The sequence below is a fragment of the Zootoca vivipara genome, chromosome 5, assembly GCF_965207765.1.
Source record: "Zootoca vivipara chromosome 5, rZooViv2.hap1.1, whole genome shotgun sequence".
Classification (NCBI taxonomy): domain Eukaryota; kingdom Metazoa; phylum Chordata; class Lepidosauria; order Squamata; family Lacertidae; genus Zootoca; species Zootoca vivipara.
The window spans coordinates 25476352-25497894 of record NC_142588.1 but is presented as its reverse complement, the minus strand read 5'-3'; the positions used below and the strand labels follow the sequence as shown (position 1 = coordinate 25497894).

General features: G+C 42.6%; 1 protein-coding gene across 1 annotated transcript in view; it reads left to right on the top strand.

Moving 5' to 3' along the window:
* CTNNA3 (catenin alpha 3) overlaps positions 1 to 21543 on the top strand; it is a 544761-nt gene that overhangs the window by 471466 nt on the left and 51752 nt on the right. The window contains exon 14 of the mRNA XM_035137674.3: positions 15652 to 15744. Coding sequence (XP_034993565.3) covers positions 15652 to 15744 — 93 coding nt within the window. The remainder of the gene's footprint in view (positions 1 to 15651; positions 15745 to 21543) is intronic.

The following is a 21543-nucleotide window of genomic DNA, read 5'->3' as shown; positions in this document are numbered from 1 at the left end:
AAAGCTATCAACCCAAGTGTACTTCAGCAGAGAAGTTTATATTTTATTTTTTTAAAATTGGCTTTCTCGAAACTTTCATTTATCTTCAATTGTGTTTAAGCTACTGTGAAACAAAATTGTCCATTTCCAGGTTTCAAATGTTTTTTATTTTATTTTATTCATAGCAGAAACTCCCACAGCATTAACCTGCAGCTCCTCTGCTTAGATAACCATTTCACTTGCATTACTTTTGCCATCGACCCTTATCGCGTATTCACTTGCAAAATAACAGTGTTTTAAATTGGCCATAAAGTTGTTGCTATTGCTGACCCTTTACTGATACACTGTTGGCAGAGTTGCTGTGGAGGCTGTGTGGTGTGACTTTTCCATAGAAGCAAAAGCACACTACAGAAAGTTGCATCACAGAAAGTTCATGGCTTAGAAATAGAATTCTGTTGTGATGCTGTCTATTAGCTCATCCCATGAGTACAATGGAGCAGCTACTCTAGAATTGTGTCTGGATGCAGAACTCGCTGTGGAATCTATATGTGTCTCACCAGTCACCCCAATCAGTGAACCAACACAGAGAATCTCTTGCCATTTCCTTCTTTTCCTTCCAGTCTGATAAAATGCCCATCCTCTGTGGCAGCCTTGCATAGCCTTGTGCCAAAATGCTTTCAATGTATTTTATCTATTTATAAGATTTCTTACCTGCCCTTCACCATAAGGTCCCAGGGCAGGTTACAACAAATTAATATGAAATTATAAAAACAGATTAAGATAATAAAACAAGCATAACCATTCCAAGAATTTTGGGAACTACTGTGCTAGACTGATGGTTTCTGGTTGTTGTGAGGCTTACCTACTATATATTTTGGGAAATGGTTTGTCTGTTTGTTCTCTGTGTATTGGACGCCTCTTGAGATTTTGTCACCAAATTTGACGTGGGTTCCCAAGGTGAGAGGAGCAGTTTTCATTGCTGTTGTGATGCCAGACACCGTTTTGAAGGAAGATAGCTGTCTGAAATGTGGCTTTAGTATGACTGTGCCCAATTGCTGGCACAGCAGTTCCGAACTCTGCCAATTTCGACACCCCTGAAGATATCGTCATTTGGCAGGGCTTTGCCAATTTGGATGGCTCTCAAGGTGTTACCCAATTTGGCTGTATAGTTCCAACCTGTGCCAACTTACCTCTTTGGTATTACCAAACTCAACATGAAGGTTCCCAAGGTAAAGGAGGTAGAATCTATATTTGGATGCTGGGCACTGTTCCAAATCAAGATGGTGGTTCAAATTAAGCCTATTTAAACCTTAGTCCTGGGCTTCTATGAAGACTTAAATATACGTCTGGTTGTGTATATTTCATAATGTTTGTCTGGACCTCACTGAACAGATTACATGTATATTTTAATATATTTTAATATGACTGGAGATGAACAGGATGAAGCAGTAGTAGTGTTGATTTTGAGATCTTGGAAAGCAACTTATGAGATCTAATAGTGTAAGCATTGGCTTAGGTCAGTGTAATGGGTTAGGGTTAGGATTATACAGACCACATAATCGGGAACAGAAATCCATACTACAAAATGATGAAGCCTGGGTACCATCTTTATTTTGTTGATTACAAGTATAATGCATTGTCCCACAAGGCCAATCTTTATGTCCACAAAGCTGTCATATTGTAGTCTTTACGTACAGCTTCCCAACCACAAAATATAATTACCAATCAATAGTAGGTCCTGGTCACTCCACCAATTTTCATTTGGAAGTGAGTCTTGGACCTTTTTTGGTCACTTTAAGGCAAAACTTCACCAGCGAAACATGCAGAGTGTCTTGCAGTTCATCGATCAGAGAGTCCTACAGAAGCTTCTCTTCAGTGACATAAATAATCCATCTGTACCACTAAAATGTGTCCATTGATTTGTCGAGGCTGGAACTTGGCATGTTTGCTTAATGTGTTTTGGGTCACTGAATTACATACAGGCTTCTTATAGCAATGAAATGGAGCTGAAAATCTGGCTTAAAGGGCTCTGAAAGAGCTATTGCTGTCTCTTGGGTCAACAAAATACAGCAGAACCATGCAATCACCATTTATTTGGAATGACATATGGGTGTTAAGGGTATTGTGAAACAAACAAACAAAATCCTTAGGTATAAAAGCTGACAAACCCACAAGACTGTTAGCAATAGGATCAATTTTCTCTCTGCCTTCGTGCCATTGTGCTTGTGTGTTTGCTTACACTGTAGGGTAAGTTTAGGACAATGTCTACCTGGAGATTTGGCCTTGCCTCTAAATTTTGTGGCCTCCGTGACTGAGCCTCTTTATTATAGCCTTGATGATGCAATACATATATAGGGTTTTTGGTTATAAACGTTGTAAATGCTTTGTGAGCAATTGTTCCTTTGGAAATGTTTTTGGCTTTCAGAGGAACAGCATTGGGGATGAGGCGGATTCTCCAGTGTTCATGATTACATTAAAAAGTAGTAATAGCCCCAAACTTGCAGAAGCACAGATTAAAAAACCAGAAGAGAGGGAGGGCTCTGGATGTGCCCTTCTATTTCAATAGTCTCAGAAGAGCATTAGCTCAAGATCCAAATAAACAATGGCTGCTGGTAGATGGGTCACTTTTGTGCCCAATGAACTGTATTAATGCTCTTCTCACACAGGAGCAAACTACAACCACTGTAGAGGGCAGATTATTGCTTGCATTTCCTGTTTTGTACACTCATGAATGCTTGTAAGGGCCTCTAAGAAACTAGAATTTCAATCCTAGTTACACATCCTTGGCAGTAAATCTCACTGGATTCAGATAAATTGACTTTGGATTAGACATGCATAGACTCTGGCTGTAAAAGGTACTAACTAAAAAGATCAAAGAGATCTTAATGACAGATTAAGATGATACATTTGTCTGCCACCTTATATTTCTATACCACAATTCTAAATATTTGTCCTGGCAGGCTAGGCTTAGGAAGCTGCCTTATATCAAGTCTGATGAATGGTCTAGGTCAAAGTTTCCCAAATTTGGGTCTCCAGTTGTTTTTGAACGACAATTCACATCACCCCCGACCACTGGTCCTACTACCTAGGGATGATGGGAGTTGTACCGTGTTTCTCATATTTTAAGTCATCCCTACAAAATAAGCCATGGCAGGATTTTCCTGAGTTGAAGAAATATAAGACATACCCCAAAAATAAGCTGTGGTGGTGGGAGCAGGTCTGGATGGCGCCATGGAAGAGGAAGATGCCTGTAAGCGCCCGAAATCGGCTGCTGCTGCCCCTCCAAAATGTCCAGCAGCATGCACCGCGCCAAGCGCTGACCCGGTGGCGGGACGCAGCAAGAGCCGCAGCGCGCGCTGCTCCGAGCCCCGACCCGGCGGCGAGACCCGGCAAGAGCCTCAGCGCGCGCCGCGTGGAGCCCCGACCCGGCGGGACCCAGCAGCGTGCCCTGCTGAAGCGCCGACAACGCGCGCAGCAGCCGCCAGTTCCGGGCGCGGAGCCGCGACAGGAAGAGGAGGGACGCAGCGGGACGCAGCTACAACGACAAAAAACACCCGGCCGAGCCTTCATTGGCCGCCGCGGCTGCCACTCGCTGGTCCCTCCTCTTCCTGTCGCGCGCGCTGCAGGTCCTGCCAGTCCCGCTGCTGGGTTGGCGCTTGGCGCTGGCGCTGCGGGACGCAGCAAGAGCCGCAGCGCGCGCTGCTCCGAGCCGGGATCCGGCAAGAGCCTCAGCGCGCGCCGCGTGAAGCCCCGACCCGGCGGGACCCAGCAGCGTGCCCTGCTGAAGCGCCGACAACGCGCCCAGCAGCGCAGCAGCAGCCAGTTCCGGGCGCCGGACAGGGGAGGTACCATACTGTAATTTTTTAAAAAAATAATAAGAAAAAAAGATTATAAGACATGACTTATAATATGAGAAACACGGTAGTACAAAAACAACTAGACACCCAAGTTTGAGAAACCCTGCTCTAGCTCAATATTGTCTACACTGGCTGTCAGCAGTTGCATAGAACTTCAAATGGGAATTTCCCCAGCCCTGTCTGCTGTTGTTAAGGATTGAACCCAAGACCTTTTGTGGGTAAAGCAAGTGCTCTAACATTATGTTATGGACCTTCCCCATGCTGGCTTTCCACACTGGGGAATCAGCGCTCCAACATCGCTATGGAACTAGGCTTTCTAAATTTTCACTGGAATCGTAGATGGCATAATTCCCCTTAAGCATTTTTGTTCTTGCTCAGCAGTTCTCATGACTGTGCTATTCAAATGTAACTTGTAAATCAAATGCAGGGGTTATGAAATCAGGTGGATTGCCTTTTGTCTCAGCCAAAGGCAGTTCATAGGTAGATGTGAATTATATGAGTTATGACTGAACTGACTACAGCAGCTTGGAGCATAATGTGAACAAGGTGTAAAATATACCAGCGCTGGGCTTAACTATAAATATTATTAGAGTATGATTAGCATTCATGGACTTCACTCTCAATAAAAGACCAAGCAAGACGAAAACAGAGGTGAGAATTCTAAGCAGACGTGCTCTCAAGTCCTGTTACCCGCACTGCTCTGGGTAATGTCTGCTTCTTCCACCTGTAGTTAGGGCATATCACACACTTATGAAACCTACCGGCGCAGCAGCAATTGCACAGCTTCAGACAATGTCTCAATGGTGCCTTGTTCCATGGAATTTGTGACATAAGCTGAGTTACAATAAATTCTCAAACGGGTGGGATCAGGATTTTAAAACATATTTGTGTCCTGAACCATGGGCTACATGGTGGCAGGTCCTGCTGGAGTGCATGATCCCATGGCAGATGTTAGTGTGCAGTCCGCATCCAGAGTCCAGTCAGGCCAGGTTCCCTCCTCTGCAGCCAATCAGGTCAGGGCACCTGGAGGTCAGTCCCAAAGAGCTCCCTGGAAAATCCAAGGCGTGGGCCAACCAACAGGGGAAATTGAGTGTGCTGATTACAGCATCTGGGCTTGATGAGACATGTGACTATCACCTGTTCTGAGCCTACTCCAGCCGAGGAATCACACTCTTCCACCCAGAGCCATGGGTGCAGCCTGATAAGGGGAAGGCTGTATCTGTTTGGCAGTCCAGAAATGATACTGATTTCTGACACCAAAATCCAGGCATATGAATACTTCCACACTGGGTTTTACCCTTCTTTAATTACAACCTAATCCCCTTCCTTTCTTATTTTTTATGTATCAAAGAATTGATAGAGTTTGGCAACACTCATCCTTGCACAGTGTGAAATGTTTCCTTGGGGCTCTAGAGCCCTATGTAAAATATTGTCCAAAATACCGACAAGTTATTTGAGAAGTCCTTTTTTAGAGCTTTTCAAAATAACTGTCATTTTTGCCTCTCCCCCCAAGGGCTGCACCATTACTCCTGTGGTGCCAAGAAAACACTCCTTGAAAGGCATAGAGTAGTGAAAAATAATACCAATAAAATGTTGAGGAACTCTGGGAAAACATATCTGAAATATCATTTATGTAAAATGTGTTTTACCTCAAATATATTACGGTGTGGCAGAGTATAAAATGTATTGAAATTCATTTGGCATCATCTAAACAGCTCAATTACACATTATAACAGTTCTGTTCCACTTTCATGATTTTAACATCTTTACGTCATGACACGCCACCATACTGATATGCCATATTTTCTATATACCCTCCTCCCCAAAGTTGAGTTCTTAAACATTTTCTAAGTACTTTTCTCTCCTTGTAGTATAAAGTGTCATTGATGTCATATGAATCTAACTTCCTTGGAAGAGGCAAAGAAGGAGGATCAATCTTTTGTGTGTGATGAGAGAATTACTACTGTATAGCCTTTTCAGAATCACAGGCAATGAATCTGAAAGAACATTTTTCATGCTCCCAAGATTAGAAATGAACAAGTGGGACCTGCAATAATATGTTTTGGGACGAAGTTCTCCTGTTCAGGGTCTCAGCCATGTCCCTTTCCTGGATGCTGCAGCCTCTCTCTTCTGGGAGACTCAAGCTTTGACAAGTCTCTAGGGGAGCAGTATTCTGCAGTGAAGGGGAGACCTTTATGGCAGAGGTTTCAAAACCTTTTGAGTCCATGTCTGCCTTGACCAACTACATACATTCTGTGGCTCTCCTGTAGGATTTTCTATCTTTCCTTCCTTCATTAACTCCTCTATCTATGTCATGCCCCACACTGTTTTGGAAGGTCGCCCAACTCTCAGGAGCAGCTTTTTGGGCTGCATGGCTGGATAGGGGGAAGTGGGCACCCTATTTTGCATAAATAGACGAGTCCTCTGCCGGTGCAAAAAGCAGTACAGTGGTACCTCGGTTTTCGAACGTGGAAAATCTGGAAGTAATTGCTTCTGTTTTCAAACATGCCTCAGAAGTCGAACGGCTTCTGTGTGTTTTTCAATTTTTTTCAATTGAACTTGCAGCTAGCGCTTTGCGCCTCGGTTTCTGAACGTTTCGGAAGTTGAACGGTCTTCTGTAACGGATTACATTTGAGAACTGAGGTACCACTGTATCTGTGACCAACCCCACCCAAAGACATGCTTCCTCCCTCATCCACACATACCCCTTAAGGATAATTTCCCTCCTCATACAAGCTTAGTCCGTCAACTAAAATGGTTAATTCCACTACCAGTGATTTGATGAGGCAACAGCCTTCATTATATGAACTGCAACCCCTGCCAGGTTAGGCAGCCCCTTACTGACTTGCACAGTCAAGAGCAGTAGCCTTCCCCTGCCCCCTTGCACTCTAAAAAAGGCAATGGGGAGAGAGGAAGAGAAGACAAGGGAAGGGAGTCACAAGCAAATACATTCCTTCATATTTGGGCTCCCAAATGGTTTTCCTATAAGCCCACCCCCATCCCACCTGTATCTTCTACACATTCCCTCAGGTATATCTATTCATCTCCGCTCCCCAAAGCTCCAAATTCCCCCCTCGAAATTTGGCCCATAACTTTAGGACTACACGTAGCTTCCCCACTTGTTACCCCCCCCTCACCTGCACCCAGCTCAGGTATTCTGTTTCCAGGTCGAGGGGTGGTGGCAAGAGTGCATGTGTTAATGGAAGTGGGATGCAAGTTCTGTGGGCCTGGGTTTTTAAGGGCTATTTAGGCAGTTGGAGAGTTTTGACTAAACGTGATCCACCTGGAGAAGGAACTGGCAAGCCACTCCAGTATCCCTGCCAAGAAAACTCCATGGACAAAGACAACAGGCATATAAAAGTTATGACGCTGGAAGATGAGCCCCTCAGGTCGGAAGGTGTCCAACATGCTACTGAGGAAGAGCGGAGGACAAGTACAAGTAGATTCAGAGCTGATGAAGCGGCTGGGCCAAAGCCGAAAGGACGCTCAGTTGCGGATATGCCTGGAAGCGAAAGGAAAGTCTGATGCTGTAAAGAAAAATATTGCATAGGAACCTGGAATGTAAGAACCATGAATGGAGGTAAGCTGGAAGTGGTCAAAAATGAGATGACAAGAATAAATATCGACATCCTGGGCATCAGTGAACTAAAATGGAAGGGAATGGGCGAATTCAGTTCGGGTGACTATCATATCTACTACTGTGGGCAAGAATCCTGTAGTAGAAATGGAGTGGCCCTCAAAGTCAACAAAAGAGTGGCAAAAGCTGTAATGGGATGCAATCTCAAAAATGACAGAATGATCTCGATACGAATCCAAGGCAGACCTTTTAACATCACAGTAATCCAAGTTTATGCACCAACTACCGGAGCTGAAGAAAGTGAAATTGACCAATTCTATGAAGACCTACAACAGCTTCTAGAAATGACACCAAAGAAGGATGTTCTTCTCATTACAGGGGATTGGAATGCTAAAGTAGGGAATCAAGAGATAAAAGGAACAACTGGCAAGTTTGGCCTTGGAGTTCAAAATGAAGCAGGGCTAAGGCTAATAGAGTTCTGTCAAGAGAACAAGCTGGTCATCACAAACACTCTCTTCCAACAACACAAGAGACGACTCTACACATGGATATCACCAAATGGGCAGCATCGAAATCAGATTGATTATATTCTCTGCAGCCAAAGATGGAGAAGCTCTATACAATCAGCAAAAACAAGACCTGGAGCTGACTGTAACTCAGATCATCAGCTTCTTATAGCAAAATTCCAGCTTAAACTGAAGAAAGTAGGAAAAACCACTGGGCCAGTAAGATACAATCTGAATCAAATCCCTTATGAATACACAGTGGAAGTGAGGAACAGGTTTAAGGATTTAGATTTGGTGGACAGAGTGCCTGAAGAACTATGGACGGAGGCTCGTAACATTATACAGGAGGCAGCAACGAAAACCATCCCAAGGAAAAGGAAATGCAAGAAAGCAAAATGGCTGTCCAACGAGGCCTTACAAATGGTGGAGGAGAGGAGGCAAGGAAAATGCAAGGGAGATAGGGAAAGATACAGGAAACTGAATGCAGATTTCCAAAAAACAGCAAGGAGAGACAAGAGGGTCTTCTTAAATGAGCAATGCAAAGAAATAGAGGAAAACAATAGAATGGGGAAAACCAGAGATCTGTTCAAGAAAATTGGAGATATGAAAGGAACATTTCGTACAAAGATTACCATAATCAAGGACAAAAGTGGTAAGGACCTAACAGAAGCAGAAGACATCAAGAAGAGGTGGCAAGAATACACAGAGGAATTATACCAGAAAGACATGGAGGTTTCGTACACCCCAGGTAGTGTGGTTCCTGACCTTGAGCCAGACATCTTGGAGAGTGAAGTCAAATGGGCCTTAGAAAGCACTGCTAATAACAAGGCCAGTGGAAGTGATGATATTCCAGCTGAACTGTTTAAAATTTTAAAAGATGATGCTGTTAAGGTGCTACACCCAATATGCCAGCAAGTTTGGAAAACTCAGCAATGGCCAGAGGATTGGAGAAGATCAGTCTACATCCCAATTCCAAAGAAGGGCAGTGCCAAAGAATGCTCCAACTACCGCACAATTGCGCTCATTTCACACGCTAGCAAGGTTATGCTTAAAATTCTACAAGGCAGGCTTAGGCAGTATGTGGACCGAGAACTCCCAGAAGTGCAAGCTGGATTTCGAAGGGGCAGAGGAACCAGAGACCAAATAGCAAACATGCGCTGGATTATGGAGAAAGCTAGAGAGTTCCAGAAAAACGTCTACTTCTGCTTCATTGACTACGCAAAAGCCTTTGACTGTGTCGACCACAGCAAACTATGGCAAGTTCTTAAAGAAATGGGAGTGCCTGATCACCTCATCTGTCTCCTGAGAAATCTCTATGTGGGACAAGAAGCTACAGTTAGAACTGGATATGGAACAACTGAGTGGTTCAAAATTGGGAAAGGAGTACGACAAGGTTGTATATTGTCTCCCTGCTTATTTAACTTATATGCAGAATTCATCATGCGAAAGAATCCCAAGCCGGAATTAAGATTGCCGGAAGAAATATCAACAACCTCAGATATGCAGATGACACAACCTTGATGGCAGAAAGCGAGGAGGAATTAAAGAACCTTTTAATGAGGGTGAAAGAGGAGAGCGCAAAATATGGTCTGAAGCTCAACATCAAAAAAACCAAGATCATGGCCACTGGTCCCATCACCTCCTGGCAAATAGAAGGGGAAGAAATGGAGGCAGTGAGAGATTTTACCTTCTTGGGCTCCTTGATCACTGCAGATGGTGACAGCAGTCACGAAATTAAAAGACGCCTGCTTCTTGGGAGAAAAGCAATGACAAACCTAGACAGCATCTTAAAAAGCAGAGACATCACCTTGCCGACAAAGGTCCGTATAGTTAAAGCTATGGTTTTCCCAGTAGTGATGTATGGAAGTGAGAGCTGGACCATAAAGAAGGCTGATCGCCGAAGAATTGATGCTTTTGAATTATGGTGCTGGAGGAGACTCTTGAGAGTCCCATGGGCTGCAAGAAGATCAAACCTATCCATTCTTAAGGAAATCAGCCCTGAGTGCTCACTGGAAGGACAGGTCGTGAAGCTGAGGCTCCAATACTTTGGCCACCTCATGAGAAGAGAAGAATCCTTGGAAAAGACCCTGATGTTGGGAAAGATTGAGGGCACTAGGAGAAGGGGACGTCAGAGGACAAGATGGTTGGACAGTGTTCTCGAAGCTACGAACATGAGTTTGACCAAACTGCGGGAGGCAGTGCAAGACAGGAGTGCCTGGCGTGCTATGGTCCATGGGGTCACGAAGAGTCGGACACGACTAAACGACTAAACAACAACAACAACAGGCAGTTGGACTGAGGTTTCCAGTGCAAGTACAATCTGTTCAATATTGTCAATGAGGTAGCATTTTTAATGCTTAAAATACAGAATATTACTTATTAATTTTTATAGGACATATTGGTCTTCCAGCAATAGGGTCACTGGTGAATAACAGAAAAGCTAGTACAGACATGAAGATTGGACCCTGTGGGGAAATGCATATTAATTGACTCTTACAGAATTTATGCATTGTCAAAAAGTTGCTTAGAGGAGATAATTAAATCTTACGGTACATGGAGTCTTGATAAACCTTCAACATTTCAGAGTTGTTTTCACTGAACAAGAACTCTGGATTCACCAAGAATTTGCCAAGAGCTTTGGCAAAATATATTCAAAAGAACATCTCACAGCTTTGGTAAATACTTCCAGAAGGGTAAAAAAAAAAAAAAAAAGCCTACCAGCAATTTTTCAGTTCTCGGTGAAAAGGTTCACATTTGATATGTCATTACATAGATATGACTGCCAAAGTAGCAGTGTGGCATCCTTGCATTGACTGCAGAATTAGGTGAGATCATCCATGCCATTCATTTGGAAGGAAAGTCAGCAGAACATAGGGCATGGAGCAGACGTGGGGAAAGGTACTACCTGCAATATAAAAAAAAAATCTTCTTGACTAAACTAGCTAGTGATAGCAATGTAAATCTAGTCAGAAGCCAATCTGTGCTGAGTTCAGCATGTGGCATCAACCATTCACTCAACTGATCCTGTCCACAGCAATGTCAGTAAAACTCTGCATACCGGTAGGTTGACTAAAAACGGTAGTTGCCATGAGCTGAAATTATACTTGTCCATTTTGATCTATTCATCCTGATTTGCTTGCACAGTGTTCATGCAGCTTAGACTATATCTAGTCTTTTTTGATCATTCTGATTTTCTTGCAGGAAAGTTATATGCTTATGTGGTGTTTACACATTTCCCTGTTAATTATTCAATCATTCCACACATTTCAGATCTAACGGCAAAAAGTCCTGGGGGGGGGGGGGTTACTAGGACAATAGAGTTGTTTAAATCAGTTGAATTGCACAAACCTAAAATTCTAGTATGCACTTCAATCCTTCCCACAGAATACTGGAGTCTGGAGGCAATCTTTGTGTGTGTTTATGATTACATAATTGACCGAAAAAATGCACGAGGGACTGCATCTCCCACAGTGGACCCCCTCCATTACTTTTATCTGTCATATTGTTTCAACATCCTCTCAATATAGAACTGAATCAAGACAGGATTGAATCCTGCATTTTCTTACATGCTGTGTTTGTTCTGACCAAAACTATAGATTTAGATAAGTCAAGTCCTCTCTGCATTGCAGATGTAACACCAGTTGTACTTTGCTCTAGGGTCTGAGGATTGTTTTTCAAAAAGTGAAAAAGCTGTCTAAGCTTGTACCCATCACTACAGCATATTTGCCTACAGTGATTGTCTTCTGCTTAGGAAAAAAGAATGTATACTGTGGAACAGTAAAATCTGGGGTTTCCTGCATGTAATGGAAAAAAACAAATACACGTATAATGATCTTTTAAGGATTTTCTTTTCTGAGCAGCCTGCTCAATCGTATTATAAGCTCATATTTACCAGGGTGGTTTAAGAATGTAGTCTTTTATTGTCTTTCTGAACCAAGGCAAAGTTCTATCTAGGCTAGGACTCTGTTTTCAACAGTAGCCAACCAGTTGCTGTTGTGTGGTGAAGTAATGATAGCTTTCCTCTATGGATAGTTATATGTGTGCTCAGGGTTAGGCATGAATCTGTAGGCATCAGAGCAAGCCCTACCATTGGGCAGAATTCAGGGGACACTTCAGGTGGCAGATGCTCTGGAGGAGGGAGTAGCTGTGTTGCAGGACTGGGCCATGTATGTCCTGTAGCTTCTCCTGCTATCACTAAGGTAGCCTACTGCCCTCGGATACGGTGGAGGCAACGGCAGAATGAATCCAACACAATCTCGGCTATAGCTGCACCATGTTGATTCCTCCATTGATAGCCCACCCCCTTTCAGTAACAAATAGCAATGCATGCCGTTGGGAAGCAAGATCAGCAGAACAGCCATGCCTGCACTGCTCAGTTGGCTGCTCCTGATTCTTTGCAGTGTTGAAGTAATTCTCAACTGCCAGGCTGATTGGCTTCTGTTCACTTGTGAGAACAGGGTATGTGTGTCCATTTCCACAGGTTAGGAAGGGTGGAGTTTGCATAAGAGTCATTGCTTCAGTAATGAAGCATCTTAACTTTGGACCTATAGGAACTGGAGGCTACCTCCATTTCTGCTCTCAGGCCCTGATCTGAGCAGGTGTTTGCATGTACTTACCTTCTCTCCTCCCAAGCTGCCCCATATGCAGCTAGCCAGGAATTTCAGTGGTGGCTCTGAAGTTTCTACCTGCCTTGTCATCTCCTCTGTTCCTATGACTGCAGGAGATGGGAAGCAGCTGTGCGTGTGAGAGAGAGATGTAAGTGCTGGCCAAGAACTGAGGCATTTGGTGTAGGCACTCCAGTCCTGGGGCAGAGATGTCCCAATCCCATGACTCTTCTGGGTTACTGGCAGTATGGAGATCTGCTGGAGAGTGCTGCACCTCTTGCTCCTTATCTGAGCAGGGCTGAACCCTAGGAGATAGCACTCTGTCCTTCACTTCATGCAGTAAAGTGCCTTGCACTGGCCTTGTGTGCATATTCAGTCTCAGGATGCCATTGCCTGGGAGCAACAACAGGGGAGGGTGATTGCCTTTCCAGCACTGTCTGTTGGTTTACTGGGCATGTATGTTTGACCCTAGTAGAAATAGGATGGTGATCTAGATGGGCCTTTGGTCTAATCTGGCTGCATTCTCATTATGTAAATTAAAATGATCTTGGGTAGTGGGGATGGAGATTATTGTGGTCTTGGAGAGTAAGCAATACTGGGCTAGATTGAGTAATGGCCACGCTATTACACTAATTACAAGGCCACACCATTCATATATATTCTGCTATAGCACTTGAAAAGTACCCACAAAGAGAAGGATTTTGAACATTTTGATAGGAGAGAGATTCTCAAAGTACAGGGATCAGGGATGTTGTATAATCAATGTGTCGCTCACAATTTCAAGAGGATTTTCAGTTTTGTGAATTACTGCAGAATACTAAATTAGGGAAAGGACAATGCATATTATTTCCAGGAAAAAGGTCCTGGGGGCTGAGAAAGCCCTCTAAATGGGAATCTGAAGAGCCACTGCCTGTCAGCATAGGGCATCCTTCCTTAACCTGGTGCCCTCCAGATGTTCTGAGCTATAGCTCCCAGTAGCACCAGCTGCACTATACAAAAATTAGGTGACAGGAGTGAAAAATGACAAATGAAACCAAGTGTGTATATGTCTGTAATAAAACTATTTCAGCTAGAATTTAATTAGTTCACCAGGATTTTATTTGTCATTAGAGCTTGTTGTCAGAATTTTTGTAGATGTCATACAAAAGATTATGTATTTTTTGATGTAATGAGGCCATCCAGGATTGTCTGTCTTGGAATAAAAAGCCTTTGGTGGTGGTGGTTTTTAAAAATCTGTGGTGGTTTCCAAACATGAAAGCCACCAACCTAGCACTAACTAACAGACCAAACCACTAGAAAGTGTACCATTCCGCATGTTTCAAACAAGCTATGAGAGATGTGTCTGCAAACAAGTTCTTGCTAGACTTGGTTATTCTAGAAACCAGTTTTACTTCCATTATGCCAGCACAAGTTATACTAGAGCTTCCCAAACTGTGTGTCATGACACGTTAGTGTGTAGGTGTGTTGTGCAAATGCTCCCTGCGCTCCTCCTGTGGCAGGCAAGGGGTTAGTTTAACCTCTGGTTTGCTATTAAAACTTACTGTGTCTCGAAATGATGCACGTCTAAAGAGTGTCTCCCCAACATGAAAAGTTTGGAAAGCTCTGAGTTATACTGTTTTGTCTTTTGGTATTCATAAATCAAACTAAGAACCGGAGAAACATAGGGCAATTGTAGTCAAACCCAATTCCTTGTTAGCTCAGAATTCAGCACATACAATCTTTATGAGCAATCACTCTTCCAATATAAAGTTATATCCAACTTTAAAAGCAATTGGAATAAATGCAGTCTGTTTCTCTGCAAACAGGGGTGAGCGTTTGGTAATGCACAACTCAACATGTGCAGATGGCACATGATGGTAAATGATTAGAGGCACACCTACACAGACGTTCTCATCATACAGGTCTGGCATTTGAATTCTAACTTGAAAATGTAGGGAGCTTTCTTGGAAAATGCAAGTGTCTTTTAATCCCAGGAAAAAAGAGTTGGTTCACTTAACTGACTATATCAAAAAACATGCAATTAATATGAAGCAATAAGGAGCGTAACTAAAATATGTATTTGCAAAGTCAGGCTTTGGAACACTTGCTATAGTCTCAGACTTATGAGGTATCAAATTAAATCAAAGTGTCTAGCTGATGAACTATGGGTGGTATTCAACAATTTTTTACTTAGAGTAGACCAACTGACATTAATGAAAATGACTGAGGTCTAATAATTTCATCTGGTTTATTCTGAGCAGTTGAATACCACCCCATGTTATAGCAAAATTTACCCCAAAATTAGAGAAAATGGGTGGGACAGGTGAAAGAAAGTGGCAAACGCCTGCAGAGCTTTTCAGTATCAATTTTTATTGATTGTTAAGTGGTCTAACCTCAGTTGAGGCCTAACTTCAACAACTAAAGACTTATTGACTGCTAATGGACATTTTCAGCTGCTCAGACATCAAAACAGCAGCAGCACCACACGCACCTTAGTGGCAGATGAGGCTGTGTGCTTTTGGTACAGAGATATAGCAGAGAAGAGAGCAGATATTGTTGAAGTGTTAGTCAACTATTAAACAGAAGTGGACAACATGGTGAGGCAGCACTGGTCACCTGACCTCCAGCTGATGAGATGGTCCCAATTTCTCTGGAGAATTGTGAGAGATCATTTGCACACACGTAGCTCTAATATTTATCCTAATGAATTATTAGGATAACGTGGTGAAATCAGCCTCCTTTTACAAGTCTCATAGGTTACTTTGTAACATTTGTTTTTTATATAATCACAAACCATTTTGTGATAGCATTGTGATAGAAACATTGCATTGTGTAAGCCATGCATAACTGTCACAAATATAACATCCCAGAAAATCAGGAATGATCAGTGCAAAATATGGGGGTAAAACAGTCTGACTGTACATTCAGTTATATAATTATATGCTGCACAAAAACTAGTTAAATAGGCTGAAATGAATAATAGTTCATGTTCTTGAATTCTTCACATTTTTCTTATATGTGCATTCATTGTGGAAGTGGGGGGCAATATGCCACCTACATTAGGTCCAGGCGGAAGTCTGGTATTCTGTCACAGGTGTATGACATTTTTAAAGTTCATGCATAAGAATAATGTCACGTTCTTTTCACAGACCCCAGAAGAACTTGAAGATGTCTCTGATCTTGAAGACGATCATGATGCACACAGCCGCACCAGTACTCAAACTGAAGGGAAAACAGACAGGGTATGTACCAAAGCCATTTTATTCAAAAATAGTTGATCAAACTGCCTGTACTGTTTTTCCTTTAAGGAGTCTTTATTTCATTGTGAATTGTGCCAAAATATTAACTCCTTTCTCCAGTAGATTTCTGGAAAAAGCATATGAGATGGATCTATATGAGTGAAATTAGTTATGAACTGAATGAGAAAAGGCTGAAGTTCTCAATGATGGGGTGTGTGTGTGTATTCAATTTGCTTGTGAAATGCCCACTCAAAATTGGAAGGTGCTCATTCCATGAAGGGCTGATTCTTATTATTGAGTGTTCATATTCAGGTATGTTGTTTGAATACAAAAGGAAACTAGTTTTAAACAGTTTTGCTAATACTGCTATGTTGTAGTTCTCTCCCTGCAGCCTGGCTCTTATGGAGACTATTCACACTCCCAGAATTTAGGCTAACCTACATTGCTCAGATAACTAGGCAATGTGAAATCTCCCATGAGGGCAGTACATCTGTATTTGTGAATCTGACAGATACTGTAGTGTCATATTCAGTTTTAATGGAACATGAAATAATAAGATTTCATTGGGAACTATTTTACTGTGAAGAGTAAAATTGCAACTTATCACCAAGCTCAAAACCATGGAGGGACCTGGTTTGAACAGAGATATCGGGTTCTTATCTCATTATACATGATAAGCGATCTTCAGCCATCTCAACCCTTGCTTTTTCATGCAAAACCATTTGCAGTCGTTTGCGGTCATCAACAGCTATCAGTCAGTCAATCACCCATTTCCACCACCCTTCTGAGTGATCCCCCCTCCCCATCCCCACCCCTCCCCACCCCTTCTCTACATAAGTGCCTGGAAACTTCCATTTCACTGTATCTGAAGAAGTGTGCATGCACACGAAAGCTCATACCAAAATAAAAACTTAGTTGGTCTTTAAGGTGCTACTGAAGGAATTTTTTTATTTTACTGTGAAGAGTAAAAGGTAGCATTTCCACTTCTCTCCATCACAGCTTGGGAGTGGGCGTGGGGAAGACAATCTTTGGAGAGTAAATGGCGGCATTTCCAACCTTTCCAATCATAGTTCTGAGCAGGTGAGTGGAGGGGTGGTAGCACCATCTTTTACACTTCACAGAAAGAGATGTGAAAGGTAAAAAGCAGCATTTCCAGGACTGCCCCCTCTCAGCTTTAGGGTAGGTATGGTGCAGAATGCAAAATCCAAAGAACCGAGAAAACACTTTATCTTCCAATCTCTCTGCTGAGATCAGGAGATAAAGCTGTGGGGGGCTGATGGGCCACTTCCTGAAACTTGCAGGCTGAATCTGGCCCACAGGTTAGTCACCCCTTTTATGTAATTTATATCTTGATCTCCCTGGCATCAAGTGATACAAGATGGGATAGAAATATTTGAATAAAGCATGCACCCACTACCTTGCCCGCAGCTATAGATGTAAAGCAGCTGTTTCAGAAAAAGAGAGTCCAAGTGGTGCAGTTCCAGATGCTCCTTCTTGCAGCTTGATTTCCTCTGGGTTTGCAGTCTCATTGTGAACAAAAATAGTTTTCTGAGCACTAAAAGCAAGAAACAAGCACCCTCCATCTTGTGTCCACTCCCTTGTTCCTTGCATGCTGCTTCTGTTAAGACCTTATCAGTGCCAGTTCCCTACATCAGAGAGATCCACCATTCCAGGAAGACACTCAGAAGAATGACAGCTGAATGTCAGGGTTTGCCGAACAATTTGTCTCTAGGTGAATTGTTTATCCTGTTTACAATCAGCCAAGGTTTTCTGCATCCTGGAAAACTCTCTCTCTCTCTCTCTCTCTCTCTCTCTCTCTCTCTCTCTCTCTCTCTCTCTCTCTCTCTCTCTCTCTCTCTCACACACACACACACACACACGTCTAAACTTGTGTACAATGTAGATACCACAATTCCTTTTATTTAAAAAAAGTCTCTGGGGACATTATTTTAATAATATTAACTCCTGTTATTATGGGATGCACCTTAGTTAATATACAAGAGACAGTTTGCTACCCTATCATTCACTAAATTTTCAGAAACTGAAACAACCAGTAGGAACGGTACCAGTCAAAGTAGCAACCCCCCTTTTTTGCTTTTAAGTTGCAGTGCCTTTCTAGCAATAAAATGGCAAAATCTTCTCAGATTGCAATAGCAATTTTATAGAAGGCGAGCAACCCAGCCAGCCATAATCTGAGATATATATGCTCTCCTAGGAACCTGTACGTACCATCTTGAGAATTACCACTCATTGGGATAAGCTCACCTGCTGCTGCACAAGTACTATTTTCTCTTTGCGAGGAATGACATAAAGTTGGATAAACATCCAAACTGGCCAGATGGCTGCTGTACAGATGCCAAATGGCTGGTGCCCTTTTGCACTATGCTTTGGCAGCTATCCAAAGCACCTGTCCTGATCAACAACTGTCTTCTACACAGTCTACAGGAGCAAAGTCCTCTTCTGCCCAGGTGAATGTTCAGAGGAATAGAATCTTCACCATGCTTCCACAATGGTGTCCAATAGTAACAGCATGTTGGCAACCTCCATGCAGTCTCTGTATAGAATGAATGCAGATAACCAGGGCATAAGTGATTATACCTACTCTTTCTTCAATTTATTATGTTAGACTTTTTGGGGGGGAATGTATCAATATTCATAGAATCATAGAGTTGGAAGAGACCACAAGGGCCATCCAGTCCAACCCCCTGCCAAGCAGGAAACACCATCAAAGCATTCTTGACATATGCCTGTCAAGCCTCTGCTTAAAGACCTCCAAAGGAGACTCCACCACACTTCTTGGCAGCAAATTCCACTGCCGAACAGCTCTTACTGTCAGGAAGTTCTTCCTAATGTTTAGGTGGAAGCTTCTTTCTTGTAGTTTGAATCCATTGCTCCATGTCCGCTTCTCTGGAGCAGCAGAAAACAATCTTTCTCCCTCCTCTATATGACATCCTTTTATATATTTGAACATGGCTATCATATCACCCCTTAACCTTCTCTTCTCCAGGCTAAACATACCCAGCTCCCTAAGCCGTTCCTCATAAGGCATCGTTTCCAGGCCTTTGACCATTTTGGTTGCCCTCTTCTGGACACGTTCCAGCTTGTCTGTATCCTTCTTGAACTGTGGTGCCCAGAACTGGACACAGTACTCCAGCTGAGGTCTGACCAGAGCAGAATACAGTGGTACTATTACTTCCCTTGATCTAGATGCTATACTCCTATTGATGAAGCCCAGAATTGCATTGGCTTTTTTAGCTGCTGCATCACACTGTTGACTCATGTCAAGTTTGTGGTCTACCAAGACTCCTAGATCCTTTTCACATGTACTGCTCTCAAGCCAGGTGTCTCCCATCCTGTATTTGTGCCTTTCATTTCTTTTGCCCAAGTGTAGTACTTTACATTTCTCCTTGTTAAAATTCATCGTTTGCTTTGGCCCAGTTGTCTAATCTATTAAGGTCATTTTGAAGTGTGATCCTGTCCTCTGGGGTATTAGCCACCCCTCCCAATTTGGTGTCGTCTGCAAACTTGCTCAGGATGCCCTCAAGCCATAGCTGCCAAGTTATCCCTTTTTTAAAGGGATTTTCCCTTATGCTGAATAGGCTTCCTCGCGAGAAAAGGGAAAACTTGGCAGCTATGCCTCAAGCCCATCATCCAAGTCTTTGATAAAGATGTTGAATAAGACTGGGCCAAGTGCAAATATTTTAAATCAGCTAATTCCCCATGGTTTAACTGTGACTTTCCAGCGTTCTTAAAACATATTGTGTGAAATTATGTGAAGTGTAGGTGGGTTCCCATGAAGCAAGACACAGTGATAACACCAATAAGTTTTATTGAACTGAAAGAACTGGACAACTGGGGCAAGGCAACTGCTTATATACTTTTCTGAAGGCCTGGGCCACTCCCACTCTCAATGTGTCTGTTGCATATAAGTCCAGGCAATGGGGTTGCAACAATCTCTTTATTCACAGCAGACAAGTAAAAGAGAAAGACCAACTCCCAGCCTACTCCTATATATATGCAGCCAACTGGGCCAGCCTACAAACTCCAGGTGAAACTAATTAAAACAGTCACTCCTAGCCTTAACTCCTTCCTGGCTACTCTGCTCCTGTGTTGTGCCTGCTATTCAATACACAACAGTGTCTAAACTCCCAAGCTTTGAATCATAACTTAGAGTTTAAGGACCAATGGCTACAGCCCAAATCCTGAAACATTCTGTGATTAGATATGTATCGGGCCCAGAATCCTTAGTTCAGACTCAAGTTCAGGCAAACACAGGCAACTGAATACATAACACGATGATTCCCTACAAGAATAACTAAACAAAACACTTGGCAATTAAGGTACCATTGCTGCCCAATTTGGTCTGAATTGTGCCTTAAAATTATTACCTTTGGAGGTTTCAAATAAATAAGGGATTTCCTTAAAATAGTTTCCATGTGGAATAATTTGGAAAAATGGGTGAAATTCCATTGTGCTTGGTCCATGTCTGAAGGTTACATGCTGTATGGTAGGCCCTTACACTGTACTGTTTTCGGAAGCTGGCTAGGATGTGGTTGCTTAAAAAGGCTGAATTACTTCTGCTTTCTGATGTTTTGATATTTTAATGTGGCTGCCTGTGATTGTTATTGTGGTCTTGGTTTTTATCCTAATTTATGATTTGGTAGAACTGTGGATTGTTTTATATGTGTAGTTTGTGATTGCTAGCCACAATTATTCCCACTGTATGAAAATAGGCAGGAAGGGATGCTGACAGGATTTGTTCATTAATTGAATTTATATCCCACTTTTCCACAAAGGAGCCCAAGGTGGTGAACATAATTCTCCTCCTCCTTCCCCATTTTATGCTCACAACCACATTGTGAGGTAGGTTGCAGAGTGACTGTGGTTTCAGATTTGGGTTTAGCTCTGGAGGCTGACAATTTGCCTAGGAAAAGTTCTGCTGCTTCCCTTCCTGTTGCCAACTGTCTGTATATGGTACTCACTGCCTACTGTTATTGCTGAATTATGCCATGCCACTCCCATTAGGACTGCATCATTCATTGTACATGTGTGCTCAAGCTCCCATATGGAAATGTCTCTTCTTGGGGAAAATACAAATTGTGGCAAAACATGGCAATAGCGGCACAGGAACATAACAACAGCCCTCCTGGATCAAGCCAATGACCCATCTAGTCCAGTATCTTGTTCCCTCAGGAGTGTGATGTCTGATGCTGATGGGATAACCCACAAGCAGGGCATGAGCACAACCGCACTCGGTCCACCTGAGATTACCCACACCTGGTATCCAGAGGCCTAATGCCTATGCCCGTGGAGGTAGAACATAGCCATCCTTGTCCTCCATTAATTTGTATTTTTAAAAATTCCCCTTCAATTTTATATGATTTAATTTAAATTTAATTTTTTTATTTATTAAATTTGTCTTTTTAAGTTATCCAAGTTGGTGGCCATCACCATTGGACCATCACCCGTTGAAGCAAATTTCATAGTTTACTATGCATTAGGATGGATTGCAGGGAATTCTTGAACTGTGCATTAAATGGTAAATGTGGAATCTTGGTGGTTTTTAGACAATGGTGCGGTGGGTCATTCCAGAAAACACAAACATTTACAGTACAGTAAAACAATAGAGTAAGCATGCAAAACTCTATGCAATATCAAACTGAGCCATTTTAAAGCTACAATGGTCTTAACTTGTGCATTTATCTTCGCCACTCAACCCTCTACTTTGTAGTTATGGTGAGGAATGGTATTAACTGATCAAGCACCTAAGATATTTAATGTAGTGAAGTGATCTCATAGTAC